Here is a 15,533-nt window from a genome sequence, read left to right as displayed (position 1 = left end):
TGAAAAGAAGGAAGAAACACACAGGCTGCGGGAAGCCACATCCTCCAGTGACATCACATCATGTCATGTGAAGAGACGCACACTAGTCAGGAAAAACGAGTTTGGAGACATTCTGTTTTTCACCTCCCTCCTTTATTTTTGTCTTCTTCTTGCTCTTTGTTTTTTGTATTTAGTCTGACAGTATCTTCGGATGGTGTAACTGCCTTAGTTCTGCCTGTGACTTCTTCCAAGCGGATCATGAACCATGGTCAGCCTTTCTCAGTCCTGAACGAGCGACTGAGGCCTCCCTTCACCACCAGCACTCAGCTGTACTCCACTCTGAACAGAATGGAGGACAATCAATTGGGCTCGCTCAGGAGCAGAAACCCGTTTTACCGACCTACAGTCGTGCCAACAGAACCAAAAGCCTCCTTGACTCAAACAGAACCAGAAGACCCGAAGGAACCCGAAAACACCTCAGAGCAGGAAGATCAAGTTTCTGATGAAGGGACTTTTGCAGATCTGTTGAAAAACTCATTCCTTATCACTGAGTTAAACTTATCAGATTTTGGAGAAGATGAAACTGGTGACGAGGACAGAAGCGCCTCCTCTTCTGAGGAGAAAGATCATCCAGGGGAGCTGAACTCAGAGGGGGCCAGGGACTCTTCAGAGTCAGTGTCCATCGAGGGTGAAGCCAGGAGACCTTTGCAGAGAAGCTACATAAACAGAGCTTTGCCAGACCTGGTCGACAGTGGCAGGCCACTCGGCAGACGCCGGACACTGGGACATGTCTCAGACACGGTAGGATAACACATTTCATAAGCCTGTCTAATTGAATAAGAGAAAGGTTGTTGGTTACCTGGTAGACATTCTTTCACAGTGCATGAATTTAAATCTATTCTTCCTCAAGTCTTGTTAGACAACTAAACCTGTTATACTGGAAGGAGACAGTCCGAACAGTCACAGAAGAGTTGACTAAACACAAACACACATAATTAAAGATGCAATGTTGTTCCAAGAAGTGCAACATAACTTCTGATCAGAATCAGTGTGTTGCTCTGACTTGAGAGCACAGCAACTTCAGTTTGGTGTGAACACCTTTAAGGGTTTTACAGCCAATGATGGCAGGGTTTGATTTGTGGTTATGAGTGTAAATATGTAACCAGTGTTGCTAGGAAAAGGTCCATTATTTATCTTTATCCCTCTTTGAGGTTCTATGAATGCAATCAATTGTGCATATTTGCAGTGTTTGTAAAGTGCTGAATAACTCCTAAGCTGGTATGACTGGATTTATTGTCCACAGTCTCACCCAAGATTCTAGATAAGCAGTATCTGTTTACACTGAGTAGAAATGTCACAAGGTTGTACTTTCTGTATGCAGGCCTTTAATTGTCTACACAGCAAAAAGTGGGGAAAAAATGTACTGATGTGATTTGTTAACTGTTTGCAGTTAAAAGAAGTGCGAAGAGAGGTGGAGCTGTCCCGGAGAAGAAGTATCAAGCTGAAGGCGCAGGTGGACAAACTCCAGGAGAGCAGAGAAGGGCCAGGATGGAGCCAGCACAGAGAGAAGGTGAATGTCCAACACAGCACAAGGGGTTTGTTTACATCAACAGAACTCTGCAGGTTTCTTATTTATATTTATTCATACTCCAGGTCACAGAGGAGGTTCGATCCATTCTGAAGCTGCTGCACCCTCTCACAGAGTCAGAGTCCAGCACACCTGAACCCACTCCTGGGACAAACCGTCTGGACGCGTCCCTGGCCCAGCTGCAGACAGTGGCCTGCAAACTGGCCTTGAGTCACACCAAACAGGTAGGGCACACACTGAGATAAAGCTCCTCACCCTTATCATGTTTCATAGCTCTGTTTTAGTTGATTGTAGCTGGCATGTTACCTGGATTAATGTTTGCTTTGTTCATACAAGGGAAACTTTAAGGAAAGTGACTAATCACTGAGAAATCATGAGTTTTGAGTCTAAGTTTCTATCAAAAATATGGCTATGCTAAAGAAATACTGCACCCCTAAAACGAATCTTGGTAAAGCTATACTTCACCCTGAGTTAGCTTAAACACATCTGTTTTTCTAACACGCCTCCATGGTGATCCAAGAATCCAAAGACAGTAAAGTAAAGAAAGTAAATGGGGGGTGCATTTAACAACACCAAAACTATTTTGTGCATTGCTTCACAAACATGCACTTATTCCTAAAACCTTACTATTTATAACACAAAGGCATACAGTCCTACACTTTCGCAGGTGCGCTACAAGTGTTTTAAATATTAGGATTTTGGCACAAATGCATGTGTTGAGGTTCACACTCACTATCTTCTCTTCAATTAATTAAGGCAACACTGAGTGAGGTGTTGATTAACCAATAAATAGAGATTCAAAGTGGCATCTGAGGTATCCATCCGCACATCCCAGAAGACTGTTATGAACATTTTTGGCAATGCAGTCAGGAATTTATACTGTCAACAAGGTAGTTAATGACCTACAAGCCTTAAAATAATCACTGAAACCCGTGCATAGATTTCACAGCTGACGCAGGAGGCACACATTCCCTGCAGATGAGGCACCTTCCTCATTGTTAAAGTGTCGACGCTCAGCTATGTGGCCTGACAGGTTTACAAGTGACAGGTTTATGTGATCTGAGCTTTTTCTTACTGCATGTTAGAGAAAGGCGACAGTCTTTTTCTTCAGTTTTAAAAGGCAGTGTTGTGACTGATGCTTGCATTGCATCAAATTCATGTTAGGTGAGACGAAGATAACAAGATATGACAATACATAACCTACATCCCTTGTTTGTTCATTCAAGTCCAAATCTGGAAATGGAAAAGGAGAGGAAAGCGCTATCCTGCAGCAGGCGTTACGGGACAGAGACGAGGCCATAGAGAAGTGAGTACACACACAAATTAATCCAGATTTAGGTGGAATAAAAGGAAGCTGGAAAAACCTGAATCTATTTAGAGAAATGTGTCATTCTTTCTGTTCCGCATTGCAGGAAGAAGGCGATGGAGGCCGAGTTGCTGCGAAGTAAAACAGACTTGATGTTGTTGAACAATCAGCTACTGGAAGCCGTACAGAAACGCCTGGAGCTGTCACTGGAGCTTGAGAACTGGAAGGTAAAAACTTTAATGTTTAACACGGATGAAAACAGTCAATGATCAAGGTGATAGTGTTGTCACAGACATAATTGAGTCACTATGAGCAAAAAGGAAACAGCGTAAAGTACGACCGAGTAAAGACACACATAAGCAGACACACATGTTATTAGTGTTAAACATGTTCAGCTGTAACATACACACAAAATAAACTGCAATTAAAATCCAAACACATTTCATTCAGTACATGCAGGCGTTACTGCCAGCTGGTTTCCTGCCACAGTGATTTGTCCCCGGGCTGATGTGTTCTGCAGGGTTAAACTGAATCTACACTGCACTGTGTTGTGGAGTTTTACATCACTGTACACTTGGACTACACATATATTCCAACTAGCCAACTCAAATAGTTGAATAGATAAATAAATAAGAAAGCCCCGTAGCTGTTCTGTAACATATTCCTCATAGGCAGAAAGTGTTGACTTACTACAATTATTTTACCACTGTTACAATATTAAGTAAAATCCTTCTCAACCAATAACTTAACAGAAATCCACTGTAAAGAAAGTCAACAAATCACACACAATTTTATATGGCAAACTATACTATGATCTTTTATGTGCTATTACACTGTGACTTTTTAGTGACATATAATCCTATTGTTTCCTTTAAATAAAATACTATCTTGTCATCTTTGTCAATATTTTCTATGGCATAATATACAAAAACGTGTGCAGGATGATTTTGTATGTCATACTATACAATTAACTTTTATGGCATACTTTAAAGATGTTTTTATTACCATACTATACTTTTATTTTTGTAAACCTAGTAAACAATAGACTCTTTTTATTACGTACTATACCAAGCTATGACTTTTTATGGCATGGTATACAAACTTTAATGACCATTTTTTGGGACATTTTTATGTAGACTTTAGGTTGTAGGCAAAGTCTGTATTTCTTGTGCTCTGACAGCCTGTTTGTTTCCTTTGACTCAGGAGGACGTTCAGCTGATGCTCCACCAGCAGCTGCTGGCTCAGCAGCAGGCCGAGGCCCAGAAGAAGCCCTCCCGCCTGGGCATCCTGAGAAGGAGCAACAAACCGCCCATCCAGCGGCCAACCAACTTCCCCATATCTACGCCCGTTCCTCCCACAACCAACTCCAAACAAATCTTTGTCCCAAGATCCGCTGTTTCCACTGCTCCGACTCCCAGCACGCCTCCCCCCCAGCGCAACTGGATGGACAAGCTGAGGAGGCCAAAGAGCAGCCGCTATGACCAGGATGCAGTGGAGCCGGAGCCAGAGGCAGACAAAGGTTTCCAGGTCGTTTCACTGGATTAAAACAGTGATGACTCGGCAGTGTACTTTTATTCTGATGCACAATGCTCATGTCAAAATGTGTGGCTTATCTTCACTGTTGTATGAAAACATGCTTTGGATCTTTGAGTCATGTTTGTATAAAATGTAAATCTGATTATACATGAGCCATGTTATTGTTTAATATTGTAACACTTGAATGCTTTACTCTTTATTTCCTGATATTCCAGTCATTTTGTAATAAATCAATGTCTTAAGCAAAAGCTCTTCCAAACCTGCTGCTGAGTCAAACTGCAGTTTCTTTGCCACTACATCACTTTAAATGCTGCACTGTCTGCACTTTAGCTAGTTGCATTAAAAAGAGAAAAAAACAAACACACTTTGTTGCAGATTTGTCATTTTATTGTAGGATTTCCGTCTGTACACTTTCAATAATATATATAATCCATTATGCTCCTTGTCCACATTTATTTTAAATGTATGTATCAGATTATCTAGACTGAGAGTGCCACTTTCGGGCAACAAACAGACGCATGAAGCACAAAGTTACACATGATGACGAGAGAAAAGGCATGCTCAAAGTAAAACAATACACACTCGTGCACAGATGATTACAGTCTTCAACTTTTCAATGTGATTAAATAAATTCACTCTTCTATATTGATGACACAGAGTTCTCTTTTAAAAGATAATTCCACCCCCCCCCCCCCCTCACCACCACCCAGACAGAAAAATCTGTCCTGTGGACGAGGAGGAAGAGGAGGTGCTTCTCTACAATCTGGAGTTTTGTAAAATGAACACCATTAGGAGAATTTCACTCATCTAATTCTGATCATTTGAAGGCTTTTAGACTTCGGTATTCACATCAAACGGACAGAAAACACTGACAGTAAAACATCTAGCGCCATGAAGGGACATCGGTTAAGCTTCCTTGTGAGAAAATTCACACAAAACTGGCAATCCAGCTGCCAATCTAAAGTCTGCTAGTTGTAAAATAAAAGATTTGTTATTTTTTTTATCAAGTTTTAGAGAAATAGAGAAAAGCAGCTTTTGACAAAAGAGGCACACATTTACAACACCCTGCTTATTCATTAAGATGGCAGTTTCACTACTGGACCAGAACGCTCAAACCCATGGAAACAGAACTAATATTAACACTAGTACGATTAGATAACAACATACATTTCTGCAGCATATATTTGTAAGATACCCATATAGCGCCTTGGCTATGTAGATAAGCAAGACACGGAAAATAACTCAGTAAAACATGTTTCAATAAAACACTGATGGACCAAATACACAACGACATTACCACGGCTTATTGCCAGACAGACAGGAGAATAGTTTACATTGTTAATAATTAGCATATCCACTATAACCTGAGATATTCAGGAAAAAGTTTCTGACAGTTCTGCATTTATATGTTTCAGCTTGGTTTTCATGGGTGATAATCTTGATAAAAATATAACCAGCGCTCTCGATGTACTCGAGTTGTGGCAAAGTCAATGAAATGTAAATCCTCATCTCTGTCAGCAGATACAGAGAAGAGGATGTGAGAAATAAAGATCCAGAACAATATATTGTATATATTACTCTTATCAACATTAAAATCTGTTTCTACAACAAACCACCTGCATTACAGCCTCTTTGCAGAGCTTGGACCTTCTGACACGATACCAAACTCTCTTGTGCAAAAGAAAACCCCACATTTTTTGCTTTGCACATTCCTCACTCAACTGCTCAGGTAAACAATATTCATTTCATTCCAGTGCTGTCAAAACTTTCATATCAAACCCCGACTGCTGGTCCTCTTCAGCATTCCCGCGTTATTGTTATCCTAATGCAACTTCGCTATTGTACTGGCATTAATGTTTCAACATCACGAAAGCAGTGTGCAATGTTTCTTTGGATTAGTACATTAACTCTTAAACAGCCCCGTTATGTTATATATTGTCTACCTACTGACCTGTAAATCAATGAAAACACATCTAGTAACACTACCTGTCTGGCAGAGACTACACAAAAGAAAAGTTGACCGTTGCTACGCTTCACTAACATTGTTAAAAGGACTGACTGCTATAAAAGGGCGAGTTTGGTCCAGTGTTGGCAAATATTAGCATCATCAACAACTCCTTCTCGCTGAAGCTGCTGAATACTAACCGTCATTTTCACGCTCAGGGGTGCGTTAAAAAGTTCTGAGGTGGAGGCAGCAGGCAGCTAGGACTGAAGGAAGGAGCTGACGGAGCTGATGAAATCTAAGGGTTTATCTGCGTGGATCCAGTGGCTCGCATCTGGGATGTACTGGATGTCAGCGTTAGGGAACAGCCTCTGGATTTCTGGGTAATCGTCAGAGCTGGATCAGGGGATATAGAAATAGGAATTAGATTTTACTAGGTAAAACAGGATGATGTGTGAGCACAAAAGACAAGAGGAACATTTCACTTAACAGAAAAAAACTTAATTGAGTGATTTATGATTTTATCAGAGGGTGAGATGATTTTCCTCAGGATTTTACCGAGTAAAATTATAAATGTGTCTTTTGTTTTTTTCTATTTTTTGTATACGTAAAGAGTATATATTAATAGGGTTACAGGCAATGGATTTTCAGTTTGATAACCCGTTTTAGATTGTAATCAATCTCATATATGCACACACATATAGTATACACATCATGTTATGCCCATTTGATGTCTCTTGGGCTTTAAGAAGATCTGATTGATGGCAATGTTGCAAATCAACACCAAATATAAGAACATTATGTAAGTACAGGAACTGTTTGATAATTGGGATATCAATCCAGAATAAGTTAAATACAAGGTAAATATAAGCCTAAGACTCAAAGATGTTGTTCTGCTGCTATACAATAAACCTCAGAGTAATAACTAGGTTGTTTAGAATTCTTTTTTCAGAAGTTGAGTTTATTCTTAACTCTGTGTCATGTAAAGCTCAGTTCAGGAACAAGATCTGGAAGTAAGTATTACTGCTATAATATGTAGCATTTTTCAGTACTCTCTGCTTATGCAATCTGCTCATACAAGAAATAAAGTTTTAGTTTTTTACCTGATATATGCAGAGCTTGCTCCACCCAAAAACAATGTCGGTCCGTCATAGACAGTGTCGAAGCTGGGGAAGCTCATGATGTCCTCAAGGTGCGCCGAGATGGACTCCAGGTTGACCCTCCAGGCGTAGTTTCCGTTCTGCTCCACCAGGTTCGTCAGTAGGAACTGACGCACCGAGCGCTCCTGAGGGATGGACGGACAGTTTATTATGATAACCCTGATTTGGTTCAGAGTTTGACCTCAAAGTGGCCATAATAAATATTCCTGCATATCAGACTAACATTCACTAGGAGGACTATTAACTACCGGTACTCACTTTAAAGTTTACAATGCCAAGGTGCCGGTCAATTATTATTTACTGCAGGATCAAATATCAGATACAGGTAATGACATTGTCATGTCAATGTCCAGCAGTGGCTCAGTAAGTAGGGGCTTGGACTGGGAATCGTAGGGTCGCCGGTTCAAGTCCCCGAACAGACTTGAAAAAAATAGAAAGTGGACTGCTCCTATGCCCTGCTGTGGTGCCCTTGAGGACCAATCTCACCTCCTATGCCCTGCTGTGGTGCCCTTAAGGACCAATCTCACCTCCTATGCCCTGCTGTGTGCTCTGCTGTGTGCATGTATGTGACAAATAAAGAGGGTTTCATCCTCGATTCTACATTGATTGCACTCCTGGTACACTTACACAGAGATTAAATGCTAAGTAAACTTTATTAAAGAAAAGTAAAATAACTATTTCTAACAGTGAGTAGTGCGAAATCAAAAACCGACCTTGACCAAACTGCGCAGCTGATCCTCAGCCATCCGCCTGGCAGTGGAGCGCGGGATGTCGCTGGAGATCTTCACCTCCTGCATGGCCTTGATGTAATACCGGAAGTTGGTGCGTGTTGAGGTCTGGGCTGGACTGATGTCCACCACCACGAGCCTCTCCACCAAACCAGCCTACAAACAGAGACACATATATAGCGGTTAACACACATTTACTTTAATTTAGTTTATCTATACTGGGGCTTTTTTAAAAGGCTTCTATGCTATGACAGTTTGTATGGTGATTTATGACATACTATACCATTAATTTGGTATAGAAATGTATACTATTACAATGTTGATGGCCCAGTATACCAGGGCTTAACAATAAGGATTGGCTGGGGAAAGTACAATGGCATGTTGCGCTTGTAAAAAGTTCAGAAAGATTTGAACACTTTTCAGAGCTGCTGATGTATGTAGCTAAGGAGTGAGCTATCTTACCTCTCTCACCTCTTTTAAAAGCAGCACACGTGCAGTACTGATATTGTTATTTATTAAATAGCTACAAAATTAAACAATTTATATAGGGGCTAGTAAGAATTGACCTTGTGCAACCCGAAACAAGGAGGAAAACAGATGTCAAAGTCGGGAAACCAATGAAAAACTGGAAACATGACAGCTAGGTTTGGCATGAACTACAGAGGATTATACAGTTCAGAGAGGACAAGAATTTAGAGTGAGAAAGGTCAAATGATACCCATTAAATCATGGTGACATTTCCCAGCTGCTCACCTGTGTCAGGGCGGTCGTCATGGCAGTTTTTCCTCCCATGCTGTGGCCGATGAGGACGCATTTTTCAATGTGAAGTTGAGCGAGGAGGTGCTTCAAATCCTCGGCCATCGCTTCATAGTTCAGCTCTGGGCTGTGAGGGCTGTTACCATGGTTGCGGGCATCTACAGTCAGCACCTATCTGGACAAAGGACAGTTAGGACACTTGGAAAAAGCCAACAGAGCAGAAACAAAAACACTTTTATGTGAGCTGTATCTGTTTTTTTTTTTGTTGGTTCCAGCTCAGGCAAGGGCATTGACAAAGGCTTTATTGTATAAATGAGGTGAAGAGATACTTAAAGGAAGCCAAAGAGCAGATTCTCTATCAGTATTATTACCATAGTACAGACTGCTGAAGAGTTGTATCAAATGACTGGCAGCACACTGGTTGAGTGTGCACTTAACTGAGGGCCATTGTCAGGCTGCTGAGAACCAACTCAAACACATAAAGGGAAACTGTTTTTGGTGTAACAACAGACAAGTGTGATGTCTTCATCACTGCATTACCTTTCGACCTGTGCGCTGCACCAAGGACTTGGCTATTGAGTGGAAGTTAGATTTGCTGCCAAAAAGACCGTGCAGAAACACCAGGGGAGTGCTATCTCCCTTCCCATCGAAGACATCATAGGTCAAGTTGACTGGGCTGGGGAAGAAAAACATTCTTGTTGATTACATAGAAAACAACTAATGTTGAGAATCATGTCACTAGTAAAGGAACATTAATAAGTGTAAGTTATACAATTTTGCAAACTTATGAAACTGTCATGGAGTGGTCTAGTAGACCCATTCAAACTGAAAAAGGTTTTGGCAACATTGTTATGTGACTTGTCACTTGTTTATTTAAAATGATTTGCTTCCACCTACTGGTACAACCAAATGTAAGCATACATGTAAAATGATGTTGCTTTTTACAGGTTTAAGTAGTTTCCTAAATAGAAACACAACATTTAAATATTCTTATATGAATATTTAAGGTAAAATTGTCATTGGCTTCAAATGTGCCACTGTAGATGTTAACATAGGGGAATACAGGGAGAAGAAAACAACTACATATGCATAACATTCACATTTAAGAAGCTAGAACCATAAAGCATTTGGCCAATTTGTTGGATACATGGCTTTTAATCTACTCAATGTTATTTTCTGTTGATTGACTATCTGATTAATCGTTTTAACTAAAAAATAATTTACTCATTTATAAACATTTACATTTTACTTGGATAATTCAGCATTTGTTATTTAGATAGCATTGGCTAAACCCATAGCCCTGCAATAAAGGTGTTAAAAGGCCTGTTTGGAAGGATATGTAGATGGGTGTAGCCTTAATCTCACCTTCATACCAAGAGGTGTTTTTTAAATGTGTACCCCAGATGGAAATAGGTATACCAACCTCAGTATAATCCTGCAATAAAAACACTGTGTGTCATTATGATCATGCCAATAAAGCTAATTGAGTTGAATAACAGAAATGTAAAACAAAATGATTTGTTTACCCAGTTCCAGTATAACGCAATACTACGGGCATCTACTTAAAAACAATTCCATTATAAACCAGCTTTTTAAAATGTTTTGAAAAATGTATAACGATGAGATAAATTAAAGGGGTGTTGCTTACACTTACACAACGACCATTTTAGCTTGGTTGACCAAATAAGCTGATAATTTAGCTTGCAAGTAGCATAGCATAGCATGTACTAAATAAACATGACAGCACATATAGTTTTTATTTATCTACGTAAATAAATATGATCAAGCAGACAGCCGGAATGTATATGAATGTCTCCACTGCAGGTTAACCCTCTTGCTAACCATAGCCTGAATGTCATTTGTGTAAATAGTATACGTTGACGGTTTCTAAAGATACAAAGATAATACACGATGATCAAATCCTACGACTGAATAACGGGCTGTTTTTAAATATATATTTGGGATGTCATGTCCACTCAGCACCTCCTCCACACCACGCTACACGTAAGGCTGACAGAGGGCATCAGTTAGCCGGAGAGCTAGCACTCATACCTGGATGAGCTGGCTGATCGGACCGGGAGAGCCGCACCGCACACATCCTGCTGCTGACCGGCAAATAAACGACACGACGGCAGTCCCCTCTGGATCAGACGACAAAAAGCACTCATGGCAGCATATGCTCCGTTACCAAACCTCTCGACAAAACAGCGTGTACGTTAAACCATCGGCTGCACAAACACGATCACAGGAACTGCAGAGAGTCGGTAGTGAGAGTGTGAGCAGCTAGATCCAGATTGAATGGAGTTTCTCTCCGTCAACAGCTGATGCTGCGTCATGACGTAGCACGCACAACAGTAATGCGTGCTTTTTTCAGATTTTAATCTCTCAAGCTTCTTAAAAATAACCTTATCACTCATAGTTTCCTTATTTTTTGTATTATTTAGTTACTGATAGTAAACCATTGTCTGTGGTTGAAGACGAGCAATCAACTAATGTGCATAAGTGTAGTGATTCAAGAGCACACCGGAACGACGTACTTTACGAAGAACTGCGCATGCGTTGGACAGTAGTTTTGTACTATGATTTGTTTGGAGAATTTAGTATGTAGTATATAGGTTTGAGCCCCCAGTTAACCGGTGACACAATGCACTGAATGTATGTGTAAAATAATATCTCATCTCCTTGCTTTATCTATGTATTTTTTATTGAAAACGACCCTGGACTTCACATGTTTTGGATTTAACAAGTGAAAGTGTTTTTTTAATCTCTTGCATTAATATACAGTTAATACTGCTTTAGTCGCAACACACTGTTTCTTTTTCGAATGTAAGTCTATATGCACCTTCCTTGCATCTCGGCAAAAAAGAAGGGGAAAATGCAGCAACAGATGAAAAAATATACACTTTACTTGTTGAGCCACTGGGAGGCGGCACAGTGGCACACAGTAAACCACACCATCAACAACACACTGATTTCCTCTGGCTGTCAGTGGCTCCCACTGTGAGAACAGCTCACAGTAGATGAACAGGTAATTTATTCTTTTGAACAAACAAGCCTATGGGGAAAAACAGGAAGTTATTTCGATTCATCAATGTCACCTTCACCAAACTGCTGATTCATTTTGGAAAACATTAAAGCACCATTGGAGTACTACTAGGCCTACTGCATTGTATATAGTTTTTTTTCTGTACGGTTTACTGATGAATATTACTTTTTTTCTGTATTAGTTTCTGTTTTTCTTATGTGTTCATGGCTCCTCTTATACAGGCACATAAAAACAACCCTTCAGTCTTTGTGTCTGGAGAGCTTGGCCTCCCCTGTTGCGTCTCCAAACACTCATCGCTATGGGAGATGAGTCTGCTGGGATAAAGCATACTGTGAGCCGTCACCATAGTGACAGCATGAGACAGAGGCCGGGGAGATCACAGTACAGACCCGAATCAGGATAAGAGTATCAGTGGATGAGTGTGCACTTTTAATTACATCAAACATTGTGTCATAATATGTTTTTTAATTAAACACTACCAACTCAATATTTATAATGCTAACCTACTTTTTACATCAATACTATCCAATCTCAAGTGATGCATTTATTTGAAATGCTGCCTTTATGTAAAATAATTCAAGTGATACTAATAATAACAACAACAACCATATTAAGTGTTTAATCACACAATCACAAATGATATTATAACATGCATGCAAATATCCATATTGATTTCAAATTGGATATAGTATCTATGCAGGGTAGAAGTATCCTCCAATATACAAACAAATAAGTAATAAATAAATAATCCAATAAACATTTGTTAAATGAACAAAACTAAAAAAGATTAAAAGACTGATAAAATATTGAATAATAAACTTCATAATTGGCGAGCTGGTTCAAGAAAATGTGTCAATGACAGTTAAAAAGTTGAGGCTGTTTTTCTATTTTACTTGAAAATGCTGTGATATTGCTGACATTTCATCTTTGCTTTTTCCCCCCTTAGTAATGTGGCCCTCCTTCTTTACTGTGTAATGAAGCTGAGCGTCCCCACAGTCAACGGCAGGTCCTCTTCATGCTACACAGAACACAGCAAAGAAACTATTTGTCTTGGTTTTCAACTTGCTTCTTTTTATAGTGCCTGCATGGAAACACACTTAACATTTTGTACTCCAAGAGAAGCATCTGGAATGATGAAACATCTCTGGCTATGAAGAAAGGAAACAGACTCAAATGGAAAGGTCCCAGTTTGACTTCAAACTGAAACTCTTTTTACGTGGTATATTGTATTTATATATCTATATTTTCAGAGTGATTCATTTAAGCAATGGTGATATTACAGTTGACCTATACAGTACTTAAACGTTCCTAAATATTTCATATATTTTTGTTGGGTTAATGGACAGGGATTTAATTTTTCATCTGTTGTCCTTAACTAAAACTTGTTTAGTTATTAAAGGGCAAACTAAAACAGACTAAAATGACTTTTTTCTACTACATGTGTGCACGCAAGAGTAAAATACACACACAAATAAAAATGTCATCAAGTGAAGGTCAGAGAAGTTGAAAAAGTTGCTAAAATACATTATATATATATATCAGCAGGAGCATTGAAGTTTGTTGACCCACAGCTCTCTTGCATATATCAGTCAATCAAAATTCTGCTTATTTATAATACAATAGGTATTTTAATTTCTGCTTCACTGACACTTCTGCTTTCTCTGGTGAACTTTGCCTTTACAAACCTGTGCCCGGCAAATTTCCCCCTTATATATTTTCATGGAAGATATTCATTGGGTTTCAAAAGAGTGTTAATATAAATGAACAGGGGCAAATGTTTGCATATTTATATTACAAAAAGCCAGACATTACTTCCAATTAGTTGCTATTTTCAATCTTTCACAACAGCTCCAATTGATCTGTATTAACATTTTTAAAAATACATTAAGTCATAAAAGACAGCTCAAAGCTCCCACACAAGAGCTGCAGAAGTATCATACTATGAGGAATATACTCCTTTCCTTCCAGGAAAAACTCTTTCAGAAGCACAGCAACATCTTAAAAAAACCCAAAAATAAAACAAAACCCTTGAGTATCTGTCATTCATTTTGTTTTCCTCAGATAAGTTATTTTTCTTTAGAGAATATGTGTTATCTTTGGAAGCTTATGTTCATGTATTTGGATTTGGTTGGTAAAAACATCTGATATCCCTTGAGATTAAACTCTTGCCTCCTAAAAACGTTGACTCTGATGAAACACAGCGTAAGCCTGCATGCTCTTTCCAGATAACCAGTGTGACCTGTATCCTCAGGTTAAAATTTTTTCTCATCTCAATTTAATCTCACATTTTTTAGCTGGTGTGGTAGAACTGTCTGGTGCCTCTAAGATTTGTAAGGAGAGTAAAGTTTACAACAGATAGTTTATCTGCTTTACACAACTTTACAGTCAATAACTCATTAAGGTTAAAAAATCAGTGATAACCTGAACTTAAACTTTCCAGAGTCTCTATCAGGTACCGGTTGGACTTTGCTGTTTGGTCATCATCTTGTTTGTGAGAAATATGCTACCTGTCAACTGCACGTGTTCCTGCTGGAAAGAGAAGTTGAGATTCAAACATGATGTCAATAAAAAAGGACGACTCAAAAAGAATAATGACCTTTGTCATAACTGCTTTTTCTTTCCCTGAAATACTACTCTAGTTCTCACTTTGTTGTTTGTATTGTTAACCAGTATAGAACATCAGCCAATGCCTAACTTCCCAATCCAATGAAGAGATAACAATGATTAAATCCCTGTGTTGTGTCTTCCTTCTTATTTATAATTATGCATGCTTAACTTTCTTACCTGTACTGAATGTAGTTTTTGACTTTTGAATGAGTTAAATAAAAAAGAGAAAATCAGCGCATAACCAAACTGGCACTATTCTCATTCTGAGAACTACTTCAATAACGACATAGGGTTACCACTTATAAAAACGCCATTTTTTGATATGTCAGTCAGTCACCTAACTTTTTCAACAAAACATGCATCAGTGTGTGTGTGTGTGTGTGTGTGTGTGTGTGTGGGTGGGTGTGTGTGTGTGTGTGTGTGTGTGTGTGTGTGTGTGTGTGTTAGGGTTGTAGAGACAAGGGGTTGGGACAATTGTTTTAAAAAAACGTCCTTTTCTCTCATTTTATCTGCTAATTTTGCATTTTTTGGTCCATTGATTAAGTCTCGAACAATCTAACAGGCCAACATCTTTGACAGTTATATATATATATATAAGCCGTAGGCTTTGTTAAGCTGCCATACACCTGGCAAAGATGTGTGATCAAATATTATTTAGCTGATGGTTAAAGTGAGAGATGCATTAACTCACCTGTGACTCTGGCTAAATAAAGAAACCCAACTCCCAAAGCCCAACCCAACAGCTTTAAACTATTTGATTTGGACTCAACCACGTTTGCTTTAGTAACGAATGCCTTGTGATGTGACTCCTGTATTCTTAGACAGCTTCAATAAAGGGTTAAATGTTCTGTATTGATCATATAGAAGGAAAAAAAACCCACATCA

At 39.1% G+C, this 15,533-nt stretch overlaps 2 protein-coding genes across 2 annotated transcripts; one reads left to right on the top strand and one right to left on the bottom strand.

Annotated features, from left to right (window-relative positions):
- The first annotated feature begins 77 nt into the window (after positions 1 to 77).
- On the top strand, positions 78 to 4,769 carry bicdl2l (bicaudal-D-related protein 2-like). The gene is made up of 6 exons (XM_063895065.1): positions 78 to 780; positions 1,430 to 1,549; positions 1,633 to 1,791; positions 2,794 to 2,873; positions 2,980 to 3,100; positions 4,077 to 4,769. Exons 1-6 carry the CDS (start codon positions 238 to 240, stop codon positions 4,416 to 4,418), a joined length of 1,365 nt encoding a protein of 454 aa, XP_063751135.1. The 5' UTR covers positions 78 to 237; the 3' UTR covers positions 4,419 to 4,769.
- On the bottom strand, positions 4,611 to 11,293 carry abhd11 (abhydrolase domain containing 11). The gene is made up of 6 exons (XM_063895066.1): positions 11,048 to 11,293; positions 9,536 to 9,671; positions 8,993 to 9,166; positions 8,225 to 8,395; positions 7,455 to 7,636; positions 4,611 to 6,747 (listed from the first exon to the last, which is right to left on the bottom strand). Exons 1-6 carry the CDS (start codon positions 11,161 to 11,163, stop codon positions 6,612 to 6,614), a joined length of 915 nt encoding a protein of 304 aa, XP_063751136.1. The 5' UTR covers positions 11,164 to 11,293; the 3' UTR covers positions 4,611 to 6,611.
- Positions 11,294 to 15,533: the final 4,240 nt, after the last annotated feature.

This window comes from Eleginops maclovinus, chromosome 11, assembly GCF_036324505.1.
Source record: "Eleginops maclovinus isolate JMC-PN-2008 ecotype Puerto Natales chromosome 11, JC_Emac_rtc_rv5, whole genome shotgun sequence".
NCBI lineage: Eukaryota > Metazoa > Chordata > Actinopteri > Perciformes > Eleginopidae > Eleginops > Eleginops maclovinus.
Note: the sequence above shows the minus strand (reverse complement) of the source record. Positions and strands in the feature narration are given on the sequence as shown.

Excerpts from the sequence above, each read along its gene's own strand:
- bicdl2l (XM_063895065.1), top strand. The coding sequence starts at position 238 with ATGAACCATGGTCAGCCTTTCTCAGTCCTGAACGAGCGACTGAGGCCT. Across the intron at positions 1,550-1,632 it reads GGAGCCAGCACAGAGAGAAG|GTCACAGAGGAGGTTCGATC; the intron begins GTGAATGTCCAA and ends TTCATACTCCAG. Across the intron at positions 3,101-4,076 it reads TGGAGCTTGAGAACTGGAAG|GAGGACGTTCAGCTGATGCT; the intron begins GTAAAAACTTTA and ends CCTTTGACTCAG.
- abhd11 (XM_063895066.1), bottom strand. The coding sequence starts at position 11,163 with ATGAGTGCTTTTTGTCGTCTGATCCAGAGGGGACTGCCGTCGTGTCGT. Across the intron at positions 9,672-11,047 it reads CGATCAGCCAGCTCATCCAG|CCCAGTCAACTTGACCTATG; the intron begins GTATGAGTGCTA and ends TTTCTTCCCCAG. Across the intron at positions 7,637-8,224 it reads AGCTGCGCAGTTTGGTCAAG|GAGCGCTCGGTGCGTCAGTT; the intron begins GTCGGTTTTTGA and ends TCCATCCCTCAG.